The sequence below is a fragment of the Nyctereutes procyonoides genome, unplaced genomic scaffold (assembly GCF_905146905.1).
Source record: "Nyctereutes procyonoides isolate TBG_1078 unplaced genomic scaffold, NYPRO_anot_genome, whole genome shotgun sequence".
Taxonomy (NCBI): Eukaryota; Metazoa; Chordata; class Mammalia; order Carnivora; family Canidae; genus Nyctereutes; species Nyctereutes procyonoides.
In genome coordinates this window covers 34,924,405-34,949,910 of record NW_026575135.1, presented here as the reverse complement: position 1 = coordinate 34,949,910, position 25,506 = coordinate 34,924,405, and the positions used below count along the sequence as shown (strand labels likewise).

Sequence of the window (25,506 nt, the reverse complement as noted above, 5' to 3'; positions counted from 1 at the left end):
GGAAGTGGAAAAAACCACTGGTGCAGAGAATGGATACTGCATGCTGGCTAGAGAACAACTTGGATGTTCTCCTGGATCCCATCTTGCAGCCTGGCTGGAGTCAGTGGTATTTGCCAGGCAGAGAGAATCAGTGCTAAATTATATTCAGCCACGGGTCAGCACAGCTGAGTTTCTACCCTATGATGTACTGAGCATCAAACAATATAGAAAAGCACACAAGAAAAGCATCCTAGAGGGAGAGAAAAAGCAACAAAATGAAAAAACATAACAAAACAAAAAACTCCAGCCATCTCAGTGGGGGGGAAGGGAGGAGGTAGGGTGATAAAAGGCAAGGGATAAGAGAGAAATCTGAGAAGTTAAAATAATTTGAGAAGAGGATGAAAAAGAGGGAAAAAAGAGTGAGAAAACAACAGGAAATTAATGCCACTAATGTGGAAAGAGATGAAAAGAAAAACTATCCTTATAATTATGTATCTTGCACTCCAGCATTGTGCAGGATGTCACTTTATTGATTATTTGGATCCCTACCATAATAGAAACACTCACCCCAAGTTATGAAGACCTTAAAGGATCAAATTCAAAGTAGAAAGAATATTTATGCAATCATCTAAATTTCATCTAAGTGTAAATCCATTTACCATTATGCCTAATTAAATGCCATATGGTATAATGTGGAACTATACAAGTGAGTTTAAAATCCAGATGTGAAGATAGGGAAGGAGACGAAGACATGTTTCATAAATAGTCCATTATACACCTTAGATCAAATAGCAAATGCCTGCCAGTGGACCAGAGATCTGACGATGTTGGAGGAGGCAAGGCATGACAGGACCTTCTAATCCCCATGGATAGAAATGGTGACCTAACAATGTTTCCGCAGGACTAAAAAAATTAATACAGTAATTGTTCTTCCAGATTTTTATCAATATGTTAGGAAGAGGATTTTTTTTTTTTTTTTAGTCTGCTGAACATCTGAAAGCTATGAACCCCAGATGAAATCAGGACTTTCTGGAAGGAAATGAGTTAAGTACTATGTCACGCCAATTTCCTTCTTATTGTACAACTTTGTAAATACATAAACTACAGCCATACAGCTCCAGGATAGCTTTTGCTTCACGAAAGGCCAGACTGCCAAAAAGAATCATTTCCATGTTATGTTCTAGATAGGTATGACGGGATCTAAAAAATTGGCGCATACAAATAGGCTTATTTTTAAGGGAAAATAGAGAAAAGATAATTCAAACTTAATACTGGTTTACTGAAAAGTACCTGGAAATATGTTGATTGCAAGAAAAAAAAAACAACTGAGAGCAATTTATTTGACAAACATCTACATGGAACTAATGATGTGCCAGGCAATGTTCTGCATGCCCTATGAATAGCACTGTAGTGAGTATGCTTAATAGGCTTAAGGGATAGATATTATTATCTTCCCTGTTTTACAAAGGAAGCCAAGCTAGAGAGAAGTTAAATAACGTGCCCAGGATCATGCAGCAAGTAAGTGGCAGAGCTGGGGTTGGAACCAAGGTGGCTGGTTTCGCAACGGGTCTAACAACTACACAATGTTTCTCCTCCTATGAGTCTGATGGGAAGAGTCCTACATGGGGAAGAGTCCCCACCCAGCAGGGGAGAAAGCCCATCTCAACAGGCATACTGGATGATCCTACTGTTACACTCCAAGGGTCGGATCCTTTTTGCTGATCCTCACTAGCATAAAGAAGATGGTGTACACTCCGAAGTCTAGAAAAGGTTCTGAAACTTTTTTCTAGCAAGGAAACTCTGCATGACCTATTACGTCATGAATGGAAATGTGGTGCATGCATGGAAAGGAAGGTGAATAACTGGGTAAGGTTTTTTTAGACATGGCAGAGGAACATTTTCATCACAAATAGTTTTCTGGAATGAAACTGACTCACTCTGATTTTGAACTCCTAGCAATGACGGTTGTTCTGGCCTAAGGCCATAGCATTGAAGCAAAGTTGCACTTGCTTTGGGATTAAGTGCTGCCGCCTTGGGAAGTCAGAGGGAAACCACCACCTCAGAAGTAGCTATGTGGGTTACTGCAACTGCACTGGGAAGCTCAGATGCAGCAACATCGTTTAAACTGGTTTCCAGGTTTAAACTAGTCCACTATAAGCACTGGCTACTGTTCACCCAGAGACTTATCTATAGTGGGGGCTTGTAAAGAACCATCTTTCCCAATGGGTTATTCCATCACTACATCACTACACTACACTCACATCAGCTTGCAATAGAAATGTGTATCGTACATGAATGAATGAATACATGAATCCACACACAAATAAGAAATCAATCTGATGTAGACCAAAAGCTTCGTAAAAACGACAATCTTGCTGGACTCTTGATATGTGTGTGAATGTGTGTCAGTGACTGTGTGACACGGGTGCATGTGTGTCATATAGTCTTATTCGAGCCCCCTAGACAAGGTATAAAGGACAGTTTGGTGTGGGGTGAGGAGATTCTTTGTAGTGACTGAGGCGAGAGGGACAGGTTTGGGGGATCTGATATCGTGGGGTTAGAGGGAAACAGACTCTGACAGTAGCTTGAGGATGTGCATTTACATGATCAACATCCAGAGGTGAGCACACCACACAGCACACAACCCAGATGCAAGAGTCAAACTGGGAAGAGTTTTGGCTACGATCACAGCATACTGTCTCCTAACTGTATGCAAGTCATCCAACCTGCTCTTTATTAAGAGAGGCCTTGCCATTCATTAAACAAGCAGAGGTGTCTTTAGTGTTTCATTTGGAAGAAAACACCTTTGATGCTCTTACATCACAGATGGTGTTTATGTATCAACACACATTTTGAATGGGCAGTTGTCAGAAAAATCAAAGTGCATTTTCAGGGGTTGCCTCCATCCTTTGGTCCTCCACACCCTCATGCCTGTGATAGCTGCTTGCTCTCCCTGGGACTCTGAGTCCTTCCCTCAGAAGGATTTCTAACTGCATCTTTTGAGCATGTGATAAGTTCAAGAGAACAGAGATGAATCTGCAAGATTACGGATGCTTCTGTGTCTTTTCCCTTCTTTGCGCTATGTGTAAACTCAAGTGCCATCAAAATTGGGTCTTGGGCCACATTTCTTTGTGGCCTTTACTTCAAAGCAAACTTGAGAGAGAGAGAGAGAGAGAGAGAGAGAGAGAGAGAGAGAGAGAGAGAGAGAGAGAGAGAGAGAACCCCCTTCCATCCTCAAAATCATTGACTTCAATAAGGTCATTCACATTCCCTTCATGCGCCAAATGAAACTTATTTATAATGTGTTCAACCCAGAGAGAGATTCAATTTCAACCATCTTTGCTGTTCAAATCCAAGAGTAATGCTTTATTATTTCCCAAAGAGAGGAGCTATTTGACTTGTCCCTGTGCTTGCTCTGTGAGAGGCATTAATAGTCTGTCTTCCTCTATCCAGGCATTTAAACTACTGTCATCTTATTAAAAACACAGACAGTAGATTGGATTTTATTCTTCTCCAGTGAAGATTTCCACTCCTGTTGCCTATTCACTTACCAACCGAGGCTGGATGCAAACATTTTTCTTGCTAATTTAAACTGATCTATGACTTGGGATAAAGAGAAAGGTTACAATACTGTCTTTCAGGGAAAACTTCCCCACATTTTGAATGAAATAGGCCTGAAAATGACTTGCTTCTGGGATCAAATGACAACTTATGAAAACTCATATTGAAGCTGTTTTTAAAAATAGAAGCTAGGGAAATAACAAGTTCTACTGTTTGGTGAGAAAAAAAAAAAAAAGAAAACCCAGCAAGCAAGTGAACGTTTTAAATCTTAGTGTCAGCTTCACGTTAACACTCAATGTATGTTAAGGAACTGGAATGGTTTTACAAAATAGATGTTTGGCTCTGTGGATAAGAGATGGACATGTGCGACTAGAGGTGGGAGCCCTGGGAGTGTGGAAGGCATCCGGGCTCTGAGGATAAACTTAGGAGCTAAGTGATGATGAGCAAGTAATGTCATTGTGCACCTGAGTTTACTCAGAGGTAAAACATGCAACAATTTCCATAGCCACCATTGAGGGAATCACCCAAGGTGACTATCAGGTGTGTGGCACCCAGTAGGCACTTCCAACTTCTACTCTTGTGTGTTTGCTCTTCACCATCTGTAAAACCCTTTCCTTCCTGCACTTGAATCACACATGCACAGGTATGGTCAACACACACATGGACACACACACACACACACACACACACACTGCCCTAGTGCCACTTGACAGGAGAGACTGCTAGAATGTTCGTTCAGGGAGCACAGAGCCACCTGTTTGCCTGCTCATCCCCAAAGAGCCCCCATTGTGGTTGGATCAATGACAATAGTTTTGGTTCTCCTTGAGTCTCCCTGAGGTCCAATGCTTTGAACTGCTGCCTTCTCTGCCTGCCCAGGCTCCTCACCTCCTCCAAGAACCACCCTCAAAGCTCACTTTCTCTAGGAAAAGACATCAGGATCACACCCTGAGAACTCTGCCCACCACTGTGCTCGGCACTCTATGCACCCCAACATGGAGGTCCAATTTGGTTCATTCATCTGCACTTGTTACAACGTGATGTTGCCTCCATAAATGTGTGCTTTCACTGCTTCAGGATTGAGGGCCTTGTTCCTTCAAATAAGTGGTTCTAATGCCCCAGGAAGCCCCTCTCCTTTCCCCAGAGCGCTTCACTGAGAGCGATGAACAGATTCCATGGGGGCAGTGGCTCTCACATCTTATGCTATTCCTGGAGAGACCCCTGCTGCCTCTGGTCCAGCCTCTCCTCCTTCCTGACAAGCACTTCAACCAGAGCATCTACGAGCTGCATTTTGATCTCTGATGGGCATTTTTCCCTTTTTGTTCATCTTCAGAAAAGTGTCTTTGCTCTTCTTTTGCTTGTTCTCTATAAATTTACAAACCAAGTGATGAAGTCCCATGAAATATCTTCTCAGGATTTCAATCAGGGTTGAGTTGCATTTAGAGTTTAATTTGGGGAGAACTGAAAACTCTATAATGAATCAACATTTATTTAGATTTTCTATGTTCTTCAGAAACGATTACTTATTGTTTGCGCTATAACGTTCTTAAATATTTCCTTTGGGTTAATGCTTGGTAGTTGGTGGCTTTGTTGCATTTTGTAAATGGTGTCTTCATTGCTTTTATGTTGATTTTCGCTGATCTAGAGGAAGGGTATTGAATCAGGCATGTTGCTAAAGGATTTGACATGAGTGAACTCTTAACAGTTCTAACAGTTTGAAACATTTTTTTTACTCTTCCCTGTGGGAATTCTTTTGAGCAAAAGGTTCTGCTGATTTTTTTTTTTTTAAGTTTGAAAACCTGTGGGGGGAGACAGTGAGAAAAAGAGATATTTGCTACTCATTTGTGAGGCTTTTACAATTGAGATGTCCTGGAATTCAGGTCACCAAAGCTGCCCGTTCACCTCCCACCGCCTGAGCCAGACCGATAAAGACGGGACAGATGGCACTGGGATGTCACAATAGCTACTGGAGGGGGAAAGGAGGGAGCAAAACTGTCCTTCAGGAAGGCAACAGAAAGGCTCCCAGGATGCTCCCCCAACCAATCTGAATAAATGTAACATGAATGTGTTGGCTGGAATGTCACAACAGTGAGATTGGCTCTGATAACGTGAAGTGAATGTACAGTGGGAAACATCTGTCTAACAGCAAATAAGGTAGGTATGAGCACAGTGTCATTTTCAGACATTTCATTATGGGATTCTGAAGATTTTGTCTCAACAAACAGCCCGAAGGGAATTACATACAGGCATGGGACCCTGCTGTTCTAAACTGCCTCAAGCCCTGTAGTTAAATAATCCTTCAGTTCAATTATAGCCCAGTAGGCCAGTATTATTTCCACTTGTGTGTTTCTAAGGTACCAGGCGCACTTATTTGTTAGATTTTGCTATTAATAAAGTTGTTTTCATAATGAAAAAATGTAAATCACATTTAAAATTCTACGAGGAAGGAACAATTTCTGAAACTGTAGAAGGTAATCCCCAAATCCACAGAGATTGAATGAGGGGCTTCTCCTTTTGCGATTTCCTTCTCACACACAGTTTAACACAACATTATGTGGTAGAAGCTATTTTAGAGGTGTTTGATTTTGACAAACGAATGAAAGACTCAAACTTTTTAGAATTTCGGAATGATGGTAATTCTTTGAACATAGAAAATTAGGCCCCTGGAATGCAATGGGAAAAAGAGCCAAAGCTATCTCAAAGGGAGGAAAAGGAAATGAAAAAGGAGAACCAAGAGTTTGGAAAGAAAAGTGGAAGTGAACAGAACTCACCAGGAAGGCAACAGACAGAGATGCCTGGGTGGCTCAGTGGTTGAGTGTCTCCCTTCGGCTCAGGTCATGATCCCGGGGTCCTGGGATCAAGTTCTGCCTCAGGCTCCCCAGGGAAGCCTGCTTCTCCCTCTGCCTATGTCTCTGCCTCTCTGTGTCTCTCATGAATAAATAAAATCTTTAACAAAAATGAAAAAAGAAGGCAGCAGACAGAGCAAACATTTCCCACCATAGCAATATTGCCAGAACCAGAGGGAGATTCATTCACTCATCCAGCAAATAGTGACTGAGCATCTACCTCATGTCAGTGCCATGCAAGAGGCAGGGGATACAGTGGTGGCCACGACAGAAATGACTACCATTCACCATTGGAGGGACAGCCCTCAACTGACGAGGACTTAGCTGGTCTTTGCCCGGGCATGGGCTAAGATAGCTCACATGGCTACAGACAGAGAGCTCTCCAGCAGAAAAATTATAAAGGCAAGCACTCATCTAATGCATTCAACAAATATGTATTGGGGCCCATATGTATGCTGGGCCCTGGAGATACAGCCTGCCCCATGTCCTGTCCTGTCAGAGATATGAGGGAGAGACAGGCAGTGAACAATGCACAAATACATTCATGGTAATGAGCATTACAGAGGAATAATAAAGCAGGTCAAGGAAGATCCGAAACTGATTTATTATCATCATTTTGATCCTGCTACTTTGCAAAGGCTGATTGAATAAGGCCTCTCTGGTCAGGTGACATATGAAGGCTGATTTGAAGGAAGGGAGGGCAGGGGGTATTTGGATGTCTGAGGGAAGAAGGAAGATGTCAAAAGCCCTGATGCAAGAGTGTGTTTGGAGTTTGTGAGAAGAAGCTGGTGGGCAGCCAGAGAAGTGGGAAGGGAGAGGAAGAGAGAAGGGGGTAGGGAGGAGAGCAGAGAAAGGCAGAAAGGAAGGGAGGAGGGAAGACAGGCAGGGCTCAGGGGGCCTTAGGGCCTTGGTAAGCACCAGGGTATTTACCATTGGTGAGATGGTTTTGAGCAGAGGTTGGGCATGATTTTACTGATACTTCAGGGGAGCCAGGATTCTTAGATGGCAAGTTTTGGGGCATGCCTTTTCCGGAGCAGGATCTGGGGTCACTGGATTAAAGTTGGACCTGTGGGCCAACAGAGAGCCCTTTAAAGGGAGAAAGAAGGGAACATCACATCTCTTCTTTGTAAATCAGGCACCCGAGAAGAGAGGATTAAGGTTCCTAGGAACAGGAAGAAGAAGGGAACGTATTTGACCTTCACTCAGATCTACATGGAGTTCCATGCTTGGGGAGGCAGAGTGCCCCATTTTTGCTCCTTTGTAAGTTGGGGTGGTCACATAGCTCTGTTGTGACCTGTGTGGTGTAAGTGGAAGTCTGGTTCTGGGAACACTAAGGTTCTTCCAATTAAAAAAAGACAGCTGCACTGTCTTCTTCCCAGAATAAAGATATGATAGGTGGGGGATTTGGAGGGGAACAGCTATCTTCTTCTGAAGATGAGGATGAGAGAAACAAGCTCTGGATGGAAGAATGAAGAAACGGAAGGACACTGTGTTCCTCACGGCAGACTGGAGCTATGTGACCAGACTTGGACTGCTTCCTATTGGGCTTCTGGTTAAATAAGAGAAAGGAAACTCTAAAAAAATATTAAGGCCAATCTGGAAAGGCTATATACTGTACAATTCCAACTCTGTGACAGTCTAGAAAAGGCAAAACTATGGAGACAGTGAAAAGACCAGTGGTTGCCAGGGGTGTGTGCATGCACATATGAGAAGCATGAGCAGGCAAAGCACAGAGGATTTTTAGGGCAAGAAAACACTCGGTTTGATATTATAATGATGGATATATGTCATTGCTCATTTGCCTAAACCCATAGAATATACAGTACCAAGAGTGAACCTTAAGGTGAATATGGACTTTGGGTGATTAAAATGTCACTGTAGGTTCATTCCTGGTAACAAAGGTACCATACTTGTGAGTGGCATTGATAATGAGGGAGGATGTTCATGTGTGGGGGTAAGCAGTATATGGGGAATCTCTTACCTTCCTCTCAATTATGTTGTGAACCTAAAACTTTTCCAAAAAAAAAAAAAAAAAAACCAAGTCTTAGAGAAACCTCTTAAATTAACCCACTGCAGTTGGATTTTATTTCATGACACTGAACACAATTTTAACTGGGAAATCACTGCCTACACTCAGTGAGCACCAATTTAATGATTTGGGGATACTATTGTATTGAATGTTCACCATACATGTTTGATAGCAGAACTATCATTCCCCTTTACAGGTGAAGAAACCAAGGCACTAAAAGCTGGAGCAATGTGAATCATAAACATATGCTGGTGGTGCTATCATTACTCCATTTTAAAAGTGAGAAAACTGAGGCCCAATGAGATTGAGAAGCTTTCTGAAGGTCTCAGAGCAAGAGGTTGAGTCAGGATTTGGACCCAGGCAGACTGACTTTTGGACCACAGGCTGACCTCATAGCTATAGAGCCAATCTCTAATGGCATTCCGTGTGCCTCCTCCCTCATCAGTCTCCCCATTCCATCATGCAGTCATTGGCCTTTCCTGGAACTGCAGGGTTATCCATGGGGTACCATGTCATCCAGGACAGGTAGATCAACAGTAATTCATGTACTTGAGCGGCAGCTGAGGGAGGAGGCAAGGTGCATGGAGGGCCTAGAAGAATGTCTGGAACTCACAGTGTGGGGCTGCAATGGGAGGAGTCAAGGCTAAGACGGGCCTTGCTGCAAAGGTGTATGTATGGAAATTTCACATGGTACAAACCGAGTGTATAACTGGTCCAGGGGTTGGTCAGAGCTCCTGTTATTTGGGCTGGGATCTACACCAGGACAACAGGGAACACAGAGTTGGACATGAGATTACCCAAGGCAGCAGAGATCAAGAAGCATAAACACAGGTTTAGAGTCTTGCAGATAAAGGGTTCAAACTGTGGCTCTGCCATTTACTGCCTGTATCACTTGGTGAGGCAAGACATGATCTCTTTACACTTTGGTGTCCTTCTCTGAATGATGGAGTAGGGCTAATGTAAGGATCACATGAGACGGCTTATGTAGAAGTGGGAACGCTTATGTGAGACGCTTATGTAGAAGTGTAGGCCCTCAGCATAGGGCCTGGATCATAGTAAGAATTCTGCAAATATTAGTTCGTGGTATTAATATTTAGACAAATTGATAGTAGAAGCTATCCAACCTAAAAGTGCTATATCCAGCATCCTTATTTTAGGTTCATAAAGATGTATATCTGGATAAATATGATGGCTTGTTTAAAGAAAATGTTAAAATCAATATGAGACACTGAATTTATTAGAAAGATCAATTCAGACAGCCATCCTGTGACCCCCAAAATTGATAATGCTAGCTTTCTAGGGCTTTCTTATGAAAGAAACAAATTCCTTATTCCAACCATTTATGTAAGCTATAAGCAGATTCCTTTCTTTCATGAACAATATTCTGTTCATTTTGTGGCCCTGGAAAGACACTGTTCAGTCTTGTTTTGGACTAAACCTTCATCCAAGGGAGGCTGACTATGGCTCTGTCCCTTCCCAACAGTGTGGTCTATTCAGAGCACACCAATGAACACAGGAACCAATCAATGATCAATTGGTATGTGCCCCCAAAACAGACTGGGTTAGATTAAAGGTAGCTTCAAGTTCTTTGGTGTCTTCTACTGAGAGGCAAAGTCTCCTCCTCCTGTCCCAGAGTCTGGGCTGGCCTTTGTGACAGCTTGATTGGTAGAACGCAGAAGTGACATTCAGGTACTTCCCAGACTAGGTCACTGGAAACCTTGCAGCTTATACCTGGGCCTCTTGGGAGGTTTGCTCTTGGAACCCCGAGCCACTGCATCCAACCGTGTGGAAAGGCCCTGAGACAACATGAAGAGTCAGAGGGAGTTCCAGCTGAGCCCAGCCTTCCAGTTGTGCCTTCAAAGGTGCCAGGTGTGAGGTGAGGCCCTTCTGGACCTTCTAATCAGGCCATCTAATAGCTGTATAACATCAAATGAGCTCCATCAATACCACATGGAATAGAAGAATCAGCCCACTGATCCCCGTTCAAATTCCTGATCCAAGAAATCAGGAGCAATAATAATACCATGGTGCTTTTAAGCCACCTGCCTCTTGGATGCTTTGTTACATATCAATAGGTAAGGGAAACACAGATACTGATGGATCTGGTGACTCAGGCTCAGGGGCCAAACCAACCACCAGTTAAGGCAATAGCTCGATCACTGGGTTGTGGAAGACAGGAACACTTGAGTGGAACAGAGGAGACCAAGGGACAGAGGTCTTTTTGTAAGCCACTGATGATGTTTCCAGATGAAGCAGAAAACTGCCCTCTGTGAACACTGACTGCATGCCATGGGGACGCCAGGAGCATCAGTGATCTGCCCTTCAGTGTAATAGGGTAGCCACTGCAGCGTTCGAGCCATCAACTGGTGATGTAACCAGCACACTCTATATTGTTAAAAGGTGACAGTTTGGCACGAGGACGTGCGAATTCAAGTGATTAGATGCAAACTAAAAGAGAGATGACTATTTCTGAGAGCCGTGGGTTAATTTTTTTGGCTGTTCTTGGAATGGAAAATGATTGTGAATTTTGGGGGAAAAATACCAGAGCAATCTGTTTTCTTGGCCGCGTGCTATGGAGCAATTTTAAAGCATTGAAGTGCTTTCCATATTTTCTAATCACTCAAGTCCAGAACTGATTATGGCTCTCAGCATTCTCTCAGATTCACGCCACTAGAGCGCTCCCCGTCTTTCAGGGGGAGTTTTCACCTTGAAAGCAGGCGCTGGATTCCAAAGGCGCATCTTGCTATAGCAGGAACAAACACTTTAATTGCACACAGCACCACAAGGGCCAGGTGTTTCGGAAAATCACTGATGGCCCGACTCCGAGACAAACCCAGATTCACTTTCTCTTATCTCACAAACAAAGCATAACCTCCTCTATGAATGAGGATGAACAAAAACAAGCCCTATCAGAGACTGAACTCTCCCAAACAAACACCAGAGAAATTTAGATTTTTGGGACCTGTGGGCAAGGATACACACAGACACACAGACACACACACACACACATACACACGCACGCATGGGTGTGCACACATAGAGCTGTATATTCATAAACCATCTCTGGAATGAGCCCCGAGAATTGGTTTCTGGGTGGTTTTCTCTGGGGAGAATTGGGAGACTGAAGAAAATTGGGAGGTTGATGGAGGAGAAAGACTTATTTATTATAGCCTTTTGGACATTTTAAATTAAAAAGAATCGGGGCACTTGGGTGGTTCAGTTGGTGAAGCATCGGACTTGGTTTCCTCTCAGGTCATGATCTCAAGGTCATGTTCTTCTCCCTCTGCCTTTCCCCCCACTCACTCTCTCTCTCCCTCAAATAAATAAATAAATAAAATCTAAAAAAAAAAAAGAATTACATGATGCATTAATTTTCAAAATAATGAAACAGAGTGATTCTAAACCTGTATGTGGTACTTATGACCTGCTACGCAGTGTGCTAAATGCTTTATGTATATTCACTCCTTTAATCCTTACAACAGCCCTATGCAATAGATATCCTGATTTTATAGATGAGGAAACTGAGGTACAGAGAGATTAGATAAGTTGTCCAAGGTCACACAGCTAGTAAATGCGGAGCTGAAATCTACAGTCAGAGAGTTTGGCTCTGGAGTCTGTCCTCTTAATTACTACATAAAACTGCCTTGCAAAAAATAAATGTACTCAGTTGCCTGCTCATAATCACGTTGGGGCAGATAAAATGGTTCTTCGCTCATATGGTCCTATTTAGGGTGATGGGGTAGGAAAGATGGTGGCTCAAAATAACCAAGATACAAGCCATGGGGCTTTAGAAGGCTTTGAAATTCTATGAATATCAGGTCAAAAGCCTGACATTGGCCATGTTGCTTAATCTTTCTTGAGTTTCAGCAGCACTCCGCTAGAATTTAGGGGGAAACTAGTGAATAGAATAGAGTTCCTGTTCTAGAATTCACTGCATCGTAGAGGAGACAGTAAACAAACAATCACGCAAATTATAATGTGAGTGATAAGGGAAAATGAAGAGTGAGCGGAGAGATGAGGATTGGGGCCCTGACTTATACTGGGTGGTTGGGAAGCGCTCTGTGGACAGCTTGCTGAAGAATGGGGTGGGGAGGGGGATCTGGGTGGCCCAGTAGCTGAGTGTCTGCCTTTGGCTCAGGCTGTGATCCCGGAGTCCTGGGATAGAGTCCCACATTGGGCTCCCCACAGGGAGCTTGCTTCTCCCTCTATGTCTCTGCCCTTCTCTCTCTGTGTGTCTCACATGAATAAATAAATAAGATGTTAAAAAAAAAAGAGTGGGGAGGGGCAGTGGAAGATAGTGGGAGAAAGCAAAGGATTCTGGGTGGGGGTAACAACCCATGCAAAGACTCTAAGGCAGGAAAGGAGTACCTGTCTGAAGATGGAAAGGCCTCTGTGGCTAAAGCATAGTGAGTCAAACTGAGTTTGGGGGAAAAGGCAGATCAGATACACCATGAGAAGTATTTCACAATTTTTCCAAGAGCCATATGGAAAGCCACTGTGGGTTATAAGTAGGAGTGACATAATTTGATTTACTTTTTAAGAGGATTATTTGGGGTGACATGTGAAAAATACGCAGTGGAGGAGGCAAGGAGGCAGTAGGAAACCAGTTAGGAAGGCCCCACAGGAAGCCAGGAAGCAATGAGGATGGCTTGGAATCAACAGCTGGCAGAGAGAGAGAGGGGGCCAAATTGAGATCTACTTGGGTGGTATGATATCTTACATAATTAGAATAATAATGTTGGCTATGAAGAGGAATTATGAAGCCTAAGTTCACAGGTGTGAAAATGCTTTATCAACTGTAAAGCGTTAGATGAAGGTAACTCTTACTCTAGATGAAGAAACCCAGTACTAGAGAGGCTCTAAGTTGCCCAAAGTCACACACAACTGCTTAGCAGCTGGGAGGAAGTTGGCCTGCCATCCCTTTGCTCCCTTCTCTGGGGTGGTGGTGGTGGTGGTGGTGGTGGTGGTGGTGGGAGACCCAGGGAAATAAAAAGAAGGCTAGTGACCAGGTGTAATTCCCTCATCTAGTGGGCCTCTGGGTTAAGAGAGTAATGATATTCAGGATGCCCCTGGCTCAAGATTACCTCTAGTAAATAGGACCCAGTACCTATGAAGCAGGGCTCCCTGGAGAATATCACATCAACTATATAACTCTCCGAAGTATAAAATGGAGATGTTTCATAATCAGAATGCTTTGTAGTGAGTGGTGATCCCATGATCTTCACCTATCATTCTGGGTGGGAGGTGTATTTAACAAGGGAAGACAGGATATGGGAGCTGTTCTTGAGGTTCCCATATTTTCTTTCCTTCATCTGAATCTCTTGATGACCTGTACCCTTGAAATTATTCAGCAAAGCATTGTATTGGGTAAGAGCTCTGACTTATGTGATATGATTTGAGAATCTCATCCCAGGCCATGCTCTTCCAATGATCCCTGTTAGTCCCCATGTAATATCAGGCCCAATTACAAGGTCCAGAGATGAAGGGAGAACACACTAGCTTACATTTGAACCCCTTGCTAACAGCCTCTGACATCTATTTGACAAATAAGATATCTACTTAGTGGAAAAGTAAATTTTTAGGACAGTTACGCAAGTTAAGAAACAGGATGAATCTGCCTTTATTATGAATGAGTATAACTTGAAGAACACAATACTGGATTCTTTGTAATGGTTCATTTACCCTAGGAGGTGAACCAGGCCTTTTGAGACTGATCCTAAACAGTTACCTTTGAGAAGGCTCTTTGGATGCTTAGCTCACATACCACCCTCCAGCTGCCAAAGAATCAGGACAGTATCAGTGTTCTATGGTGAACATCATTCCCCCAACTATTCATGGCCCTAAGTCATAGAGTTCTCTTCTCCCTCTCTTTTTTTTTAAATGTAATTTTAAAAATTAATCTTCATATACAACTTCATTTGGGAACTTAGGAGGGATGATGAAAGAGAATTGTCACTCCAGCTGGGAGGAAGAGAACCCTTTTTGTCTTCTCGGCCTCATAATAAACTCTTTATGCTGCCGGCATCAAAAGACAGAATCTGTACACAGACTTCAGATCCTACTCCTGGTACAAAACTCTCCAATTGTGAACTGAGGCTGTTGCAGATAAAGCACACCAAGGGGCCAGGGCAGATGCTCCACACGAGGACACTGGCAGGCTTGTGTGATGGAAGCGTAAAGATGTTTTCTGAAAAGAAGCCTTTTTACATCCTTTTTCCCCCAAAACAAGCTCCCAAACTAATGCCTGACATTTACCTTCAGCGAGTGGGTCAAGGGTGTGAATCATGAGCTGGAAGATGCTATTCCTCATGAGACTGTTGTGGAGGGAGGCAGAACTTCCACCTCGTTGGAGACGTGGCTTAGCCTGAGCAGAGAAACCAGACAAAGATGCTATTAGTTCTTGGCAACTATTGGCAAGTGCATTACAGATAAGATCTCACTTAGTCTGGTAGTCACTCATTTCTGTCACATGATGACACTCTATGGTCCAAAAAATATTCAAAGTACATTTCAAATCCTGCAAAGGAATGGCTTTCTCACATCCTAAATGATTAATTGCTACCCACCCCCCCTGTTTTGGGAGCTTACTTAATGGTCACTGTGCTATATGCTTCACCTCCACTAGTTTATCGCAACTTCAGAATGAGCCCTCAGAACTAGATATGGTCATTCTTCCCTTTAGACTGATCTGGAAACTGTCTCAGAGAAGTAAAATGAGATGTCTGGGTCACACAGACAAAAAATGGAGAATAGAGAAGTGGATCTCAGGTTTGTGCCTCTCAAAATTTGTTTTCTGAACTGGTGGATGGTCTCTAAAATGTTTAGATGTGCACCCTAACTGTAAAGTTTTTGAGTATGCATTTATGTATCTATCTCTGTCTCTATATCCACACATACCAAAATATGAGCATATCTATTATAAAACATTTGCAAAAACAGAAACTATGAAGAAAAATATAGAAAATAAGTGATAGAGGTGCTAATTTTTTCTCCTTGCTCCCCAAAGGAACAGCTCGCATATCTCCTGGGGAACCTCATCTTTACTCTGGGGGCCACAGTTCTAATTCATGAAGCCCTATGCTCTATATCAAGAAAGATTTGAAGGAAAAAATCTCCTGACTTCCAAGGGAGGGACTCCTTTTGCATAAACTACTATTATGACCCTTTGGCCAATGAGGTGAAACTGACAGGTAAGAGGAGAATAAAAAACTTGTACAGATAAGGTTACTGACAAACTCTTTTTATGGCATCTTCAAATGCAATCTAAAAAAAGACACCCTAAACCCTCAGGATTTGATGGATTTTTATCCTGAGTAGGAACTGCTTTCTCTCCCTTTGGATGGTTTTGTGCTAGTTCTCACAGGGGAAGAGACTTTAGAAGCAGCTGAGCTTTACAGACAGCCAGATTTAAGAGGGAACAAGGTAAGGTAATGCGAAGGAATTAATTGCTTATTGAACTTCTGATCCAAAAATCTTGACATGAAATTTTTCTGGGGCCAGCTAAAAATAAAATACAATTTCCCATGAACTCTCTCAACTATCTACATTATAGGGTTTTCCAATACTTATTCCATCATAGTCAAGATCCACAAGGGGGCTTCCCAATAAGAGTCCCCCAAGAGACTTCACAATCGAATACATTTGGCAAGCGCTATATCCTGGATCAACCCACCTTTAGCATTTTAAGATACACATTAGACCACTAAGTGTAACGCTAAAGAAATCTGGTTAACTTGGTTAATTTGGACAGTGCCCAGAGGTCTCCTATTTTGTAGAAAACTTATTAACAATCATGGTCCAGACATTTGGGAACAAATGTGAAATCCACGGTAACTTGAAGTATGGGTAAAATGCCAGTGTGAGATACATGGAGAAACATGGATTTCTTGGTGTGATTTTATCATAACTGATATTCTATCAGAAATCATACTCCTAACTCTGACTGAAGAAGAATCAGAGATTACTGGTGTCTCAATGGTGAAATAGATCATGAGTTTCTTAAAGGAAGAGACTGGGTCTGTATCCATAGTCCAGGTCTGGTATATCTGATGGGCTCTCAGTGAATATCCTAAGTCTTTGCACTTAGCACTACAGGAGGATGGATGGGTCATATGTATCTTTATTACTAGTTTTATCAGTCTTTAAAATCTGTAGCTTTTTTTAATGCATTGTAATATTTGATTTAGATGATTTAAGTTCAAAATATTTTAGGGCAAGATTGAGAGACTTGGATCGAGTTGAAATGTAATCACTGTTTGAAGGCTGAACACAAAAACTCTGAAGGTCATTCCCTTGCCATGTTGCACATTACAGAATGTGATGTGTTAATTGGATAGGCACTGGAAAATGTGTTTGTTGTTAATAATTTGTCATAATCACTGTTACTATGCTCATTCTAGGAAACTGGAAGAACTTTGCTGGGGAGATCTTCACTGGCAAAGAATTTTATCTGTAGAACAACTTAAAGCATTTTTTTGGGTCTTATGTATATATTAAATACACAGCTCTCATGCAGCATTTCTTTTGATGGAACCAAAAGAAATTTCCAACCAAAAATTAAGTGCATGCAGATACATAAAAAATAGATATCAAGCATTTTTAGATCCCACACTGTCCCCAAATATCAGCTCAACTTCCCATGGGATGCAATTTGGAAATATTTCACTCTTTCAAGTCATATAAAGGGTTATGACAAAAAAAGAGAACTCAAACTTTTTGAAATCTAGTCTCATAAATAATTTGAGTATCAGTGAATATCAGAATACAGTTGACACTAATTACAAGACTGAATATACATATATACTGGTAGATTAAGCCATTTAAGTATCCCAAGGGGGAGGATGGTTTGTTGAGCACATGAACTCTCCTCCTCCCACCCTCTCCCACACTCTCCACAGGCACACGGACAGGTACAGACAGAGCCACTGCTTCCTACCGGTAGAGCCTGCTCATCCTTGTCCCTGGCTGTAGATGACTGCATAAGAGAAAAAGGCAAAAACAAAAGACATAAATAAATAAACAAGTAACATGTAGTTAAGTTTAACATTTAATAACAAACATCACTATAAGGGAAGATTTGGCTCTTTCTCCTTCTGGGCAGGAAGGAACCAATACAGGGGGCCAGTGATATAGATGACTAGCCAATATGTAATAGTTTATTTAGACACGTGGTACATTCTTCTGAATGCTCAAAGTTGAATGGCCATCCCCAATGCCCAGCAATTGAGGGCAGTTCAACCAATTATGGCCCATCCATGCAGTGGAATACCATGTGGTCATTAAAATAAATGAGGTAAGTACACATGTATTGACATGCAAAAATATCTAAGATATACTATTCAACTGAAAAAATTAAAACCTTATTGGTCATGTCATTTTATAGAAAAAATAAATTAACAATACTTTAGTATATATAAAGAAATTCTGCAAGAATCATACCAATTATTGGTGGTTATTGTTAGGGGTTGACATTACAAGGAAGTATCATTTTCCAACTATTTTGGAGGAAGCCAACATTTATATGGTGAATAAAATAAAGCCTGAAGAGAAGTTAGGTCACTGAATTAAAGACTAAGATCATCACATGCAGAATTCAAATAATACACCTTTTCTGCCTCTACCACTTCAAGTTTTCCATTCTAAAAATGGAAATATCTGTCAAGTAGAGAAAAGTTGACTTGAATACAAGGGCACCATGGGCCTGGTCATCTGTTAGGAGAGAACACAACTTCAACAAAAGGACACTGGAGTTCTACCAACATGACCCAACTGGATGGCTTTGCTTTGTTAACCTAGTATGCACACTCCTTCAGCAGAAGCAGGGCACCATCCTGTGATCTAACAATGTGCAGGTGCCTTTGACCTTCCTCATGCTCAGACTATGCTGCCTTTGTCACCACACCTCAACTATGGGTGCATACAGCAAGAACAACCTGGAACCCTGCTCCCAGGTTGCCTCTGGTCCTTCCCATTGGTATCTTTGGTGATCTATGTCTTCAGGAATAACCAATCATATACAGAGATGAGGACATGGTACAGAGCTGTTTTAGAATCTTCATAAATCCTGGGCTCTCTTTTTCAATCCTACCACACGTCTTTATATAAGAACATTAAGATGCTCCAGTATCCCACCTAAAATATACATTTCTGCGTACAAAAATGGAAAGGATTCTTATAATCCTTTCATAATTTTGTATTTCAAATTATTGGCTACATGCAATTCATTTAATCATGATCGGCATGCTTGAGATCTTGGAACGTGAGAAACTGAATCCATAATTTGTTTTCACAGATAATGTAACTTTTAAGAAGACTAAATTTCATACTTAATGAAGTTGATGTTAAATATGTATAGACATTCAATTAAACATTTAATAATTCTATAGTTACCTTTTTTAGATTTTATTTTTTAAATTTTTATCTTTTTAAAAGATTTTATTTATTTATTCATGAGAGACACACAGAGAGAGACAGAGACATAGGCAGAGGGAGAAGCAGGCTCCCCATAGGGAGCCCAACACAGGACTTGATTCCAGGATCCCAGGATCATGCCCTGAGCCGAAGGCAGACGCTCAACCACTGAGCCACCCAGGTGTCCCCATGTTTTACGATTTTAGAGTTGATATCAACACATACTTTTTCTAAACATTTTTGTGGGTCCCTTAAAGAGCTTGTTAACTCTCAGGCCTAGACAGAAGTGTTCTACATTGGTGGTATTTTTTTTTTAAGAGAGGAAGAGGTGGTGGGGGGCAGAGGGAGAGGGAGAGAGAGAATCCCAAGCAGACTCCACACCCAGCACAGAGCCCAACACCGGGCTCGATCCCACGACCCTGATATCATGACCTGAGCAGAAATAAAGACACAGATACTAACCAACTGAGCCACCCAGGTGCCCCTGCACTGGTGGTAATTTCTGAGCACATCCCTGGGCATTCTAAATTTGCCATTCCCCTGACTTGGGGCTCTCTCTCAGAGATTTCTCTAAAAACATGAATAAGAAAATATCACTGATTCTCTAGCTCCCAGGAACATGCCTGCAGACTGAAGTGGACCTAAAATTGTTCTTTGATTTCCCTTCTTTACTCTGAAGGCACTGTATGATCCCACTCTTCTCTCTGGCAGGTCTTTTCATTTTCTCTTCTTCTACATCAGACAGCCCAACAAATGGCCTCATATTCTATAGAACAATCCCCCAGGGAAGTTATCCAGTACAGCAAGCGCAGCCTTTGGACATACAAGGAGATTAACTGTCAGAGCACGCCTTTTCAGTTAGCAAATTTACACCTTGTGGCTAAATGGGAGACAAATAAGTATAAGCTGGGATTGATAACGACAGCGACACTATAGAACATGAAGGAACAGGATGAAAAGGGTAAGAGAACAGGGTGGTCTTTATGAGAACAAAGTCCTAACCATCCCAGATTTTGGATTTTAAAAATATATATTTAAAGAAAATATTTGAGGAAGGAAAAAAAAAATCAAACCTGTTTTTTGGTCTGCAAGGGAGAAAAAAGATCTGCCCCATTGACTTCCTTTTTTCTCTCGCAAGCAAGATGGATCCTGAGACACAATAAATGGAAAGAAAAGGCCTTGCACATAGATTCTACAAAGAAAAAAGTGAGTGCAGAGCAAGGTCTGAAATCCTTTTCAAAATCTCCCACTGTTGAATGTCAGCAGAAGTTGACATCATTAGTTTCCTTTCAAGTGTAACTTGCAGACATGAATATATATCAGGTTACAACATGTATATTTCATTATATACAGAAATGGCAACTGAGGCCATTAAGACCTCCCTTTTCCTTTTATGTAGCTCTGTTGTAGAAAAGATGAGAAATGTGCCACATGAAATGTGCCCCTCATTTTTAGGGGTTCACACGCATCTGATCATCCCTCATGCTCACCTGACCCAGCCTCACCTTAATGGCCCCGTTAAGGTGACCACTTTGTGGTCCTAGAGACGCACTGCTGATTAGGTCAGGACTCAGTTTTAAAGGGGTTTTAATTACACGTTAGTAACTAGTGAAGATAACAAACAAACAAACAAACAAACAAAAAAGATTCAGATGTGGATAGCCAAAGCTTATAAGCCTGTAGTATTTCTAACATCTGAATTATTGAGCTATTTGGTTTTGGGGTTGGCCTCAGTGTTGTGAATTTATTTTCAGGGCCACTGAACATGTGGCAAGTTTATTTTAAGCCACTGTACACTACAGAAAATAGCTTCTTCAAAAGAAGACGAATGGGGCTTTAAGGATTAACGTTGGCATTCTTCTTATGCATTTTGTGTTTAAATGCCTTTGATTTTAAACCCCCCAAAATATCATATCTTTGGGCAGCACTAATTTGAAAGCCCAATTCCTGGTAGTCAGTTGAAAGACTGTGCCAGCTACAGGAAAAATTTGTTAAGCCAATTGAGAACATACATGGAAATTCTTGAGGAATATGTAAAAAAGTTCATAAAATGCATCCCCAAAGGTCGCAGGCTGAGGCTCTGTTGTACCAACACAGATCCTCCTCTTCATTCATAAAAGCAGGACATCCATTAGGCCAGGATATAAGGAATACACCTTTTACTTACAAGAAAATATTCTGAAATTCAACCCTTTATTTATCTTAAACTGTCCTCCTCCCTAATCACTGCAAGTGATTGGGCAATTGAGCAACTGGAACAATGCCATGAATATCTGTTATTCTATTAGAAACCCCAATTCTGTATGGGAATTTTGCTATCTATTTGAAAGTGAAAGTCTTCCGACCCCCATTATACAACAGCCCATTTAGAAAGCATTTTAAACACTATAAACCATTCATAAATCCGCAAATTGTCTCTCTTCCTTTGACCTCAGAAACCACTGGCTTCTCCATATACAGGCCCCCACTTCCACTTTAGACACATAACATTAGGCAAATATGACACAGTGTAGCTACATCATGACCACACAGTCCTTGTTTCATTCTGACCAGTAATTGCCCACCTGTAAATCACATAATCAAATGAGTCACTGGGAAGATTTCCTAAGCCAAAATACAACTGTGTAAAATAAGGGGTGGCTTTTCTGGACAGTGGAATGGTATCAGAGATAAGCAACTATTCACAACAGTCAAGTAACATCCATAAACTTCTGCAACTATAATCTCTCACTAGATCTGTGAAATGCACCAGAATTTATTGTATCAAGGACCTAGAAGTACTATATCATTATTTTGTCCTAAATGTGACCTAAAATATATATGCCAGCCATTAGAAATATTAATCCAATATTTAACTGACATTATCATGACATCTTGGAACTTAGAAAGTTGGGTGGAGGAGAATGATGGATTTTCGTTTAAGAAATTAACAAGGAAGTATGAAATGATGTCTCCTTTTTCTTTCAATGCATTTAGCTGTAACAAACAATAACTTTCAAAACATCTCTCTTGGAAAGAGACTAATAAACCTCAAAGTCTATGGCTTGGAAAGTGTGAAAGCCTCAGTCCTAAAAATCTAAAAGGAAAAGAAATCTTACCAATAATCAGATGCAAAAATCATCACTGTCTCCCTCCCTTTTTGGTCTTAGTGGATTCCCCAAAACATTAAGGGAGGAGGGATTAAATTAATTCCTAAAGAAAGAAGTACTAAGAATGTACTAAAGTTCAAGTAACCTTTCTATTGGTTGCTTATGTAGTTATCCCACTCTCTGCCCATTAGCAAAGTAAGAATCTCAGATTAATGAATTACAGGAGGTGGCAGCCCAGGATGCAGGAATACCCACTTTGCAACTCTGGTTTAAAGAAACATATTGGAAGAAGTTTAAAAAATAAACACATTGCAATGGAAAGAAAGTGTTGAAAATAAGTAAAAAGTGTGGCAATGGGAGCTCACATTTTGGAAGCAAAGCCTTTTAACAGTTTGTTTGAGTAATTCCTATGATCATGAAATATTTGGAATCCTAGAAAAAAAATTCAGAAGAATAGGTATTGCCCAAAATGGAGAGAGATAAAATGAAATTGCCAGTGACAGTTAAGGAACAATATTTTGCCTTTTAATTTTTTTATGTTTAAGGATGTATTTATTTCTTTGAGAGAGAGAGAGAGAGAGAGAGAGCAGGGGCAGAGGGAGGAGAGACTCTCAAGCCGACTCCTTGCCTGATGCGAGGCTGGATCTCATGACCCTGAGATCATGATCCCTGCTGAAATCAAGAGTCAGATGCCCAGCCAAATGAGGCACCCAGGCAACTCAATCTTTTGCCTTTTAAATAATTGTTAAAAGAGAAGAAAATAATGTAGGATGAGCAGTGACATCATATAGTTATTAGGAATATGGACCACACTGTTCAGGTTCATTTTCCTATTTTTGTCACTTATTGGCAATGTGACCAGGGATGAGTAACTTAATCTCTCTATGCTTTAATTTCCTCATCTGTAAAACGGGGATACTAGCAGTAACAATTTCAGAGTTTGTTGCAAGGGTTACTTGGATTAATACATGTAAGTGCTTAGACCAACATTTGGTACAAAGTAAGCACTATGGATTAGTTCCATTATCATTATAATAAAAAGTAGGAGTCACAAGAAGGAATAATGACAAATTATTATTATTTTTTAAGGTTTTATTTATTTGAGAGTGAGAGAGAGAGTGCATGAGGGTGCAAGACAAGGTGGGGGAAGGGCAGAGGGGGAGAGAGAAACAGACTCTCCCCTGAGCAGGGAGCCCAATGTAGGACTCAATCCCAGGACCCCAGAATCATGACCTGAGCCAAAGGCAGATGCTTAACCAACTGAGCCACCCAGGTGCCCCAGAATGATGACATATTATAAGACAAAAGCATGTCCACGGTTGTAAACTGGATTAGAGAACTGAGTGGCTTCTGAGAGGAGGAAACTTCCATGTTTCAGGATGGTGAGAGGTGATGTGTGTAGGACACTGCAGGGTGGTTTACTGGGCATATCCTAGTCGGCAGCTGAGGGAGGAGGGGACGACAAAACAGGTTACATTTTCTTGACTTGGCTCCCATGAATTGGCATTGTCTGAAGGATTCAGCATTGGCTATGTCAGCACTTCACATCTCACATACCTTAGAGGCTCTGGTTTCAATCAGGAAGCTCTGAAGGTTGGAAAATAAAGAGAGAGCAAAACCCACACTTGAACCCAAAGGACCCTTCTTACCCTGGGAACTCTGCAAGTTTTCTGTTTAGTACTTTCACTTTTCAGGATGTTGCTTGTGAGAAGAAAAAGGGAAATACTTGGATCAGAAAGGCTACAGGCTTAACTATGAATTCAATTTCTGCTGAAGCCATTTCTCATTGGGTAACATTCTGCATTAGAAGTTCTCTGAATCCAGGAAGCCAGGCTGTGCAGGGAGGATCTGTGAACATGTCCAGTATGAGTACCTCTCACATCTGTTGAAAGTCATGATTTGGACAAAGAGTGAAATAAGGTCCCAGGCAAAACTCAAAAAAACCTACCCCAGGAGAGGGCAGCTGCTTATAACAGATGGCATGGGGCATCTGCTGTGATCTACTCTAAAATTGTTAGGAAATACAATTTGGGGAATATCCAGTAAGGCAAAGAGGACAGCATAATTTCAAGATGCAGAATTGCACTGTGACTAACCAGCTGAAATCTACATGGTTGTATATTATCAGTGTCTCCACACTTTACAGATCATATATCATTATCAAAAAATTCTAAGTATCATATATATAATGTGAATGTCTACCGTCTATCTTCTAAATATACTTAAAAAAAGATTTATTCATTTGAGAGAGAACACACACACGTATTTATGTGTGGTGGAAGGGGCAGAGGGAGAGAATCTTTAAGCTCCATCCCTGCTGAGCTCGTGGGCTCCATCTCAGGACTGAGATCATGACCCAAGTTGAAACCAAGAATTGGATGCTTAACTGACTGAGCCACCCAAGTCTCTTTTCTATCTCTCTATCATATATCTATCCATTCATTTATCCATCTATCATCTATCTTGTTTATGTGCTATTGTCAATCAGTAAGTAAACATAGACAAATTTCTTCTCTTTTAAAAAAGATTTATTTATTTTGGGGGGGGGGTAGGTGGTGTGTGGAGAAGGAGGAGAGAGAGAATCTAAGCAGAGTCTGCACTCAGCATAGAGCCCCACACCTGGGGCTGGATCCCACAACCCCAACTGAGATCATGACCCAAGCTGAAACTAAGAGTTGGATGCTTAACCGACTGTACCATCCAGGTGCCCCTCTTCTCTCTCTTTTTAAGAAAATAATACTTATTAAGTTGGTACACAGAAAACCACAATCCTCATTTCATAAATGGAGAGAGATAAGTGGGAGTTTCCTTAGCCTGTTTCTATACTCAGGATACTAAGCTTCTGTGTTAATTCACTTAATTTAAGGATTAGCAATCCAACTACCACTGTCATCTCTCATCTCATCTCCCCCCCCCAAATCCAGATGTTGTTAATATACTTTGTTGTACTGTTAGAGCAATTCTCACAAATGCTAATGAACCATTATGATATGCCAATAAACACAATCTGCTCGTGGTGTTCTGGCTATAGTCACACAAATATCCTTTGACTAGTAAAGAACCCTAAGTGCACTCACATATTACGTCTGGATTGTCTTGCTTCTTTGGAGGAAAGAGTGTCTAGGAAGGTGTGAATTTTAAAGAAAACTCCAACAAATGCTGGTGCTGAACAAACCACAGGCTGATTTACTGCAAATCAAACAGATTCCAGTCATCATGGATAGCAGTTATTGAAAGTTCAATTTGTGCCAAGTGCTTTATATAGAAATATCTCATTGAACCCTCAAAATAGGTATTATAACCACTCCTGCCACCTTTAATACATAAGGGACCTTGAGGCTGATGGAAATTGGTTAGTTTGTTCAAGGCCACACAGCCAGTTCATGGCAGAGTTGGGATATGAATTCAGACAGCTGGGCTCCAGAGCTTTAAGCACAGAAGAAACAAGAAAGTGGGGTTTTTCCTTGCTGTGGCCTGTGGAAAGGAGCTGGAGGCACTAGATTCCAAATGCAATAAAAAATTTATGTTCATTAAGAGCAATTAATGAGTTCTGGCTTCCAATGGAGGCCAGAAAATGGTATTGTTAAGTGATTGA

At 41.3% G+C, this 25,506-nt stretch overlaps 1 protein-coding gene across 1 annotated transcript in view; it reads right to left on the bottom strand.

The window, feature by feature from the left end:
• SLC24A2 (solute carrier family 24 member 2) overlaps positions 1 to 25,506 on the bottom strand; it is a 235,674-nt gene that overhangs the window by 73,899 nt on the left and 136,269 nt on the right. Inside the window, exons 3-4 of the mRNA XM_055302669.1 lie at positions 17,348 to 17,386; positions 14,668 to 14,776 (exon numbers count right to left, since the gene is read on the bottom strand). Of these exons, the coding sequence (XP_055158644.1) occupies positions 14,668 to 14,776; positions 17,348 to 17,386 (148 nt within the window). The remainder of the gene's footprint in view (positions 1 to 14,667; positions 14,777 to 17,347; positions 17,387 to 25,506) is intronic.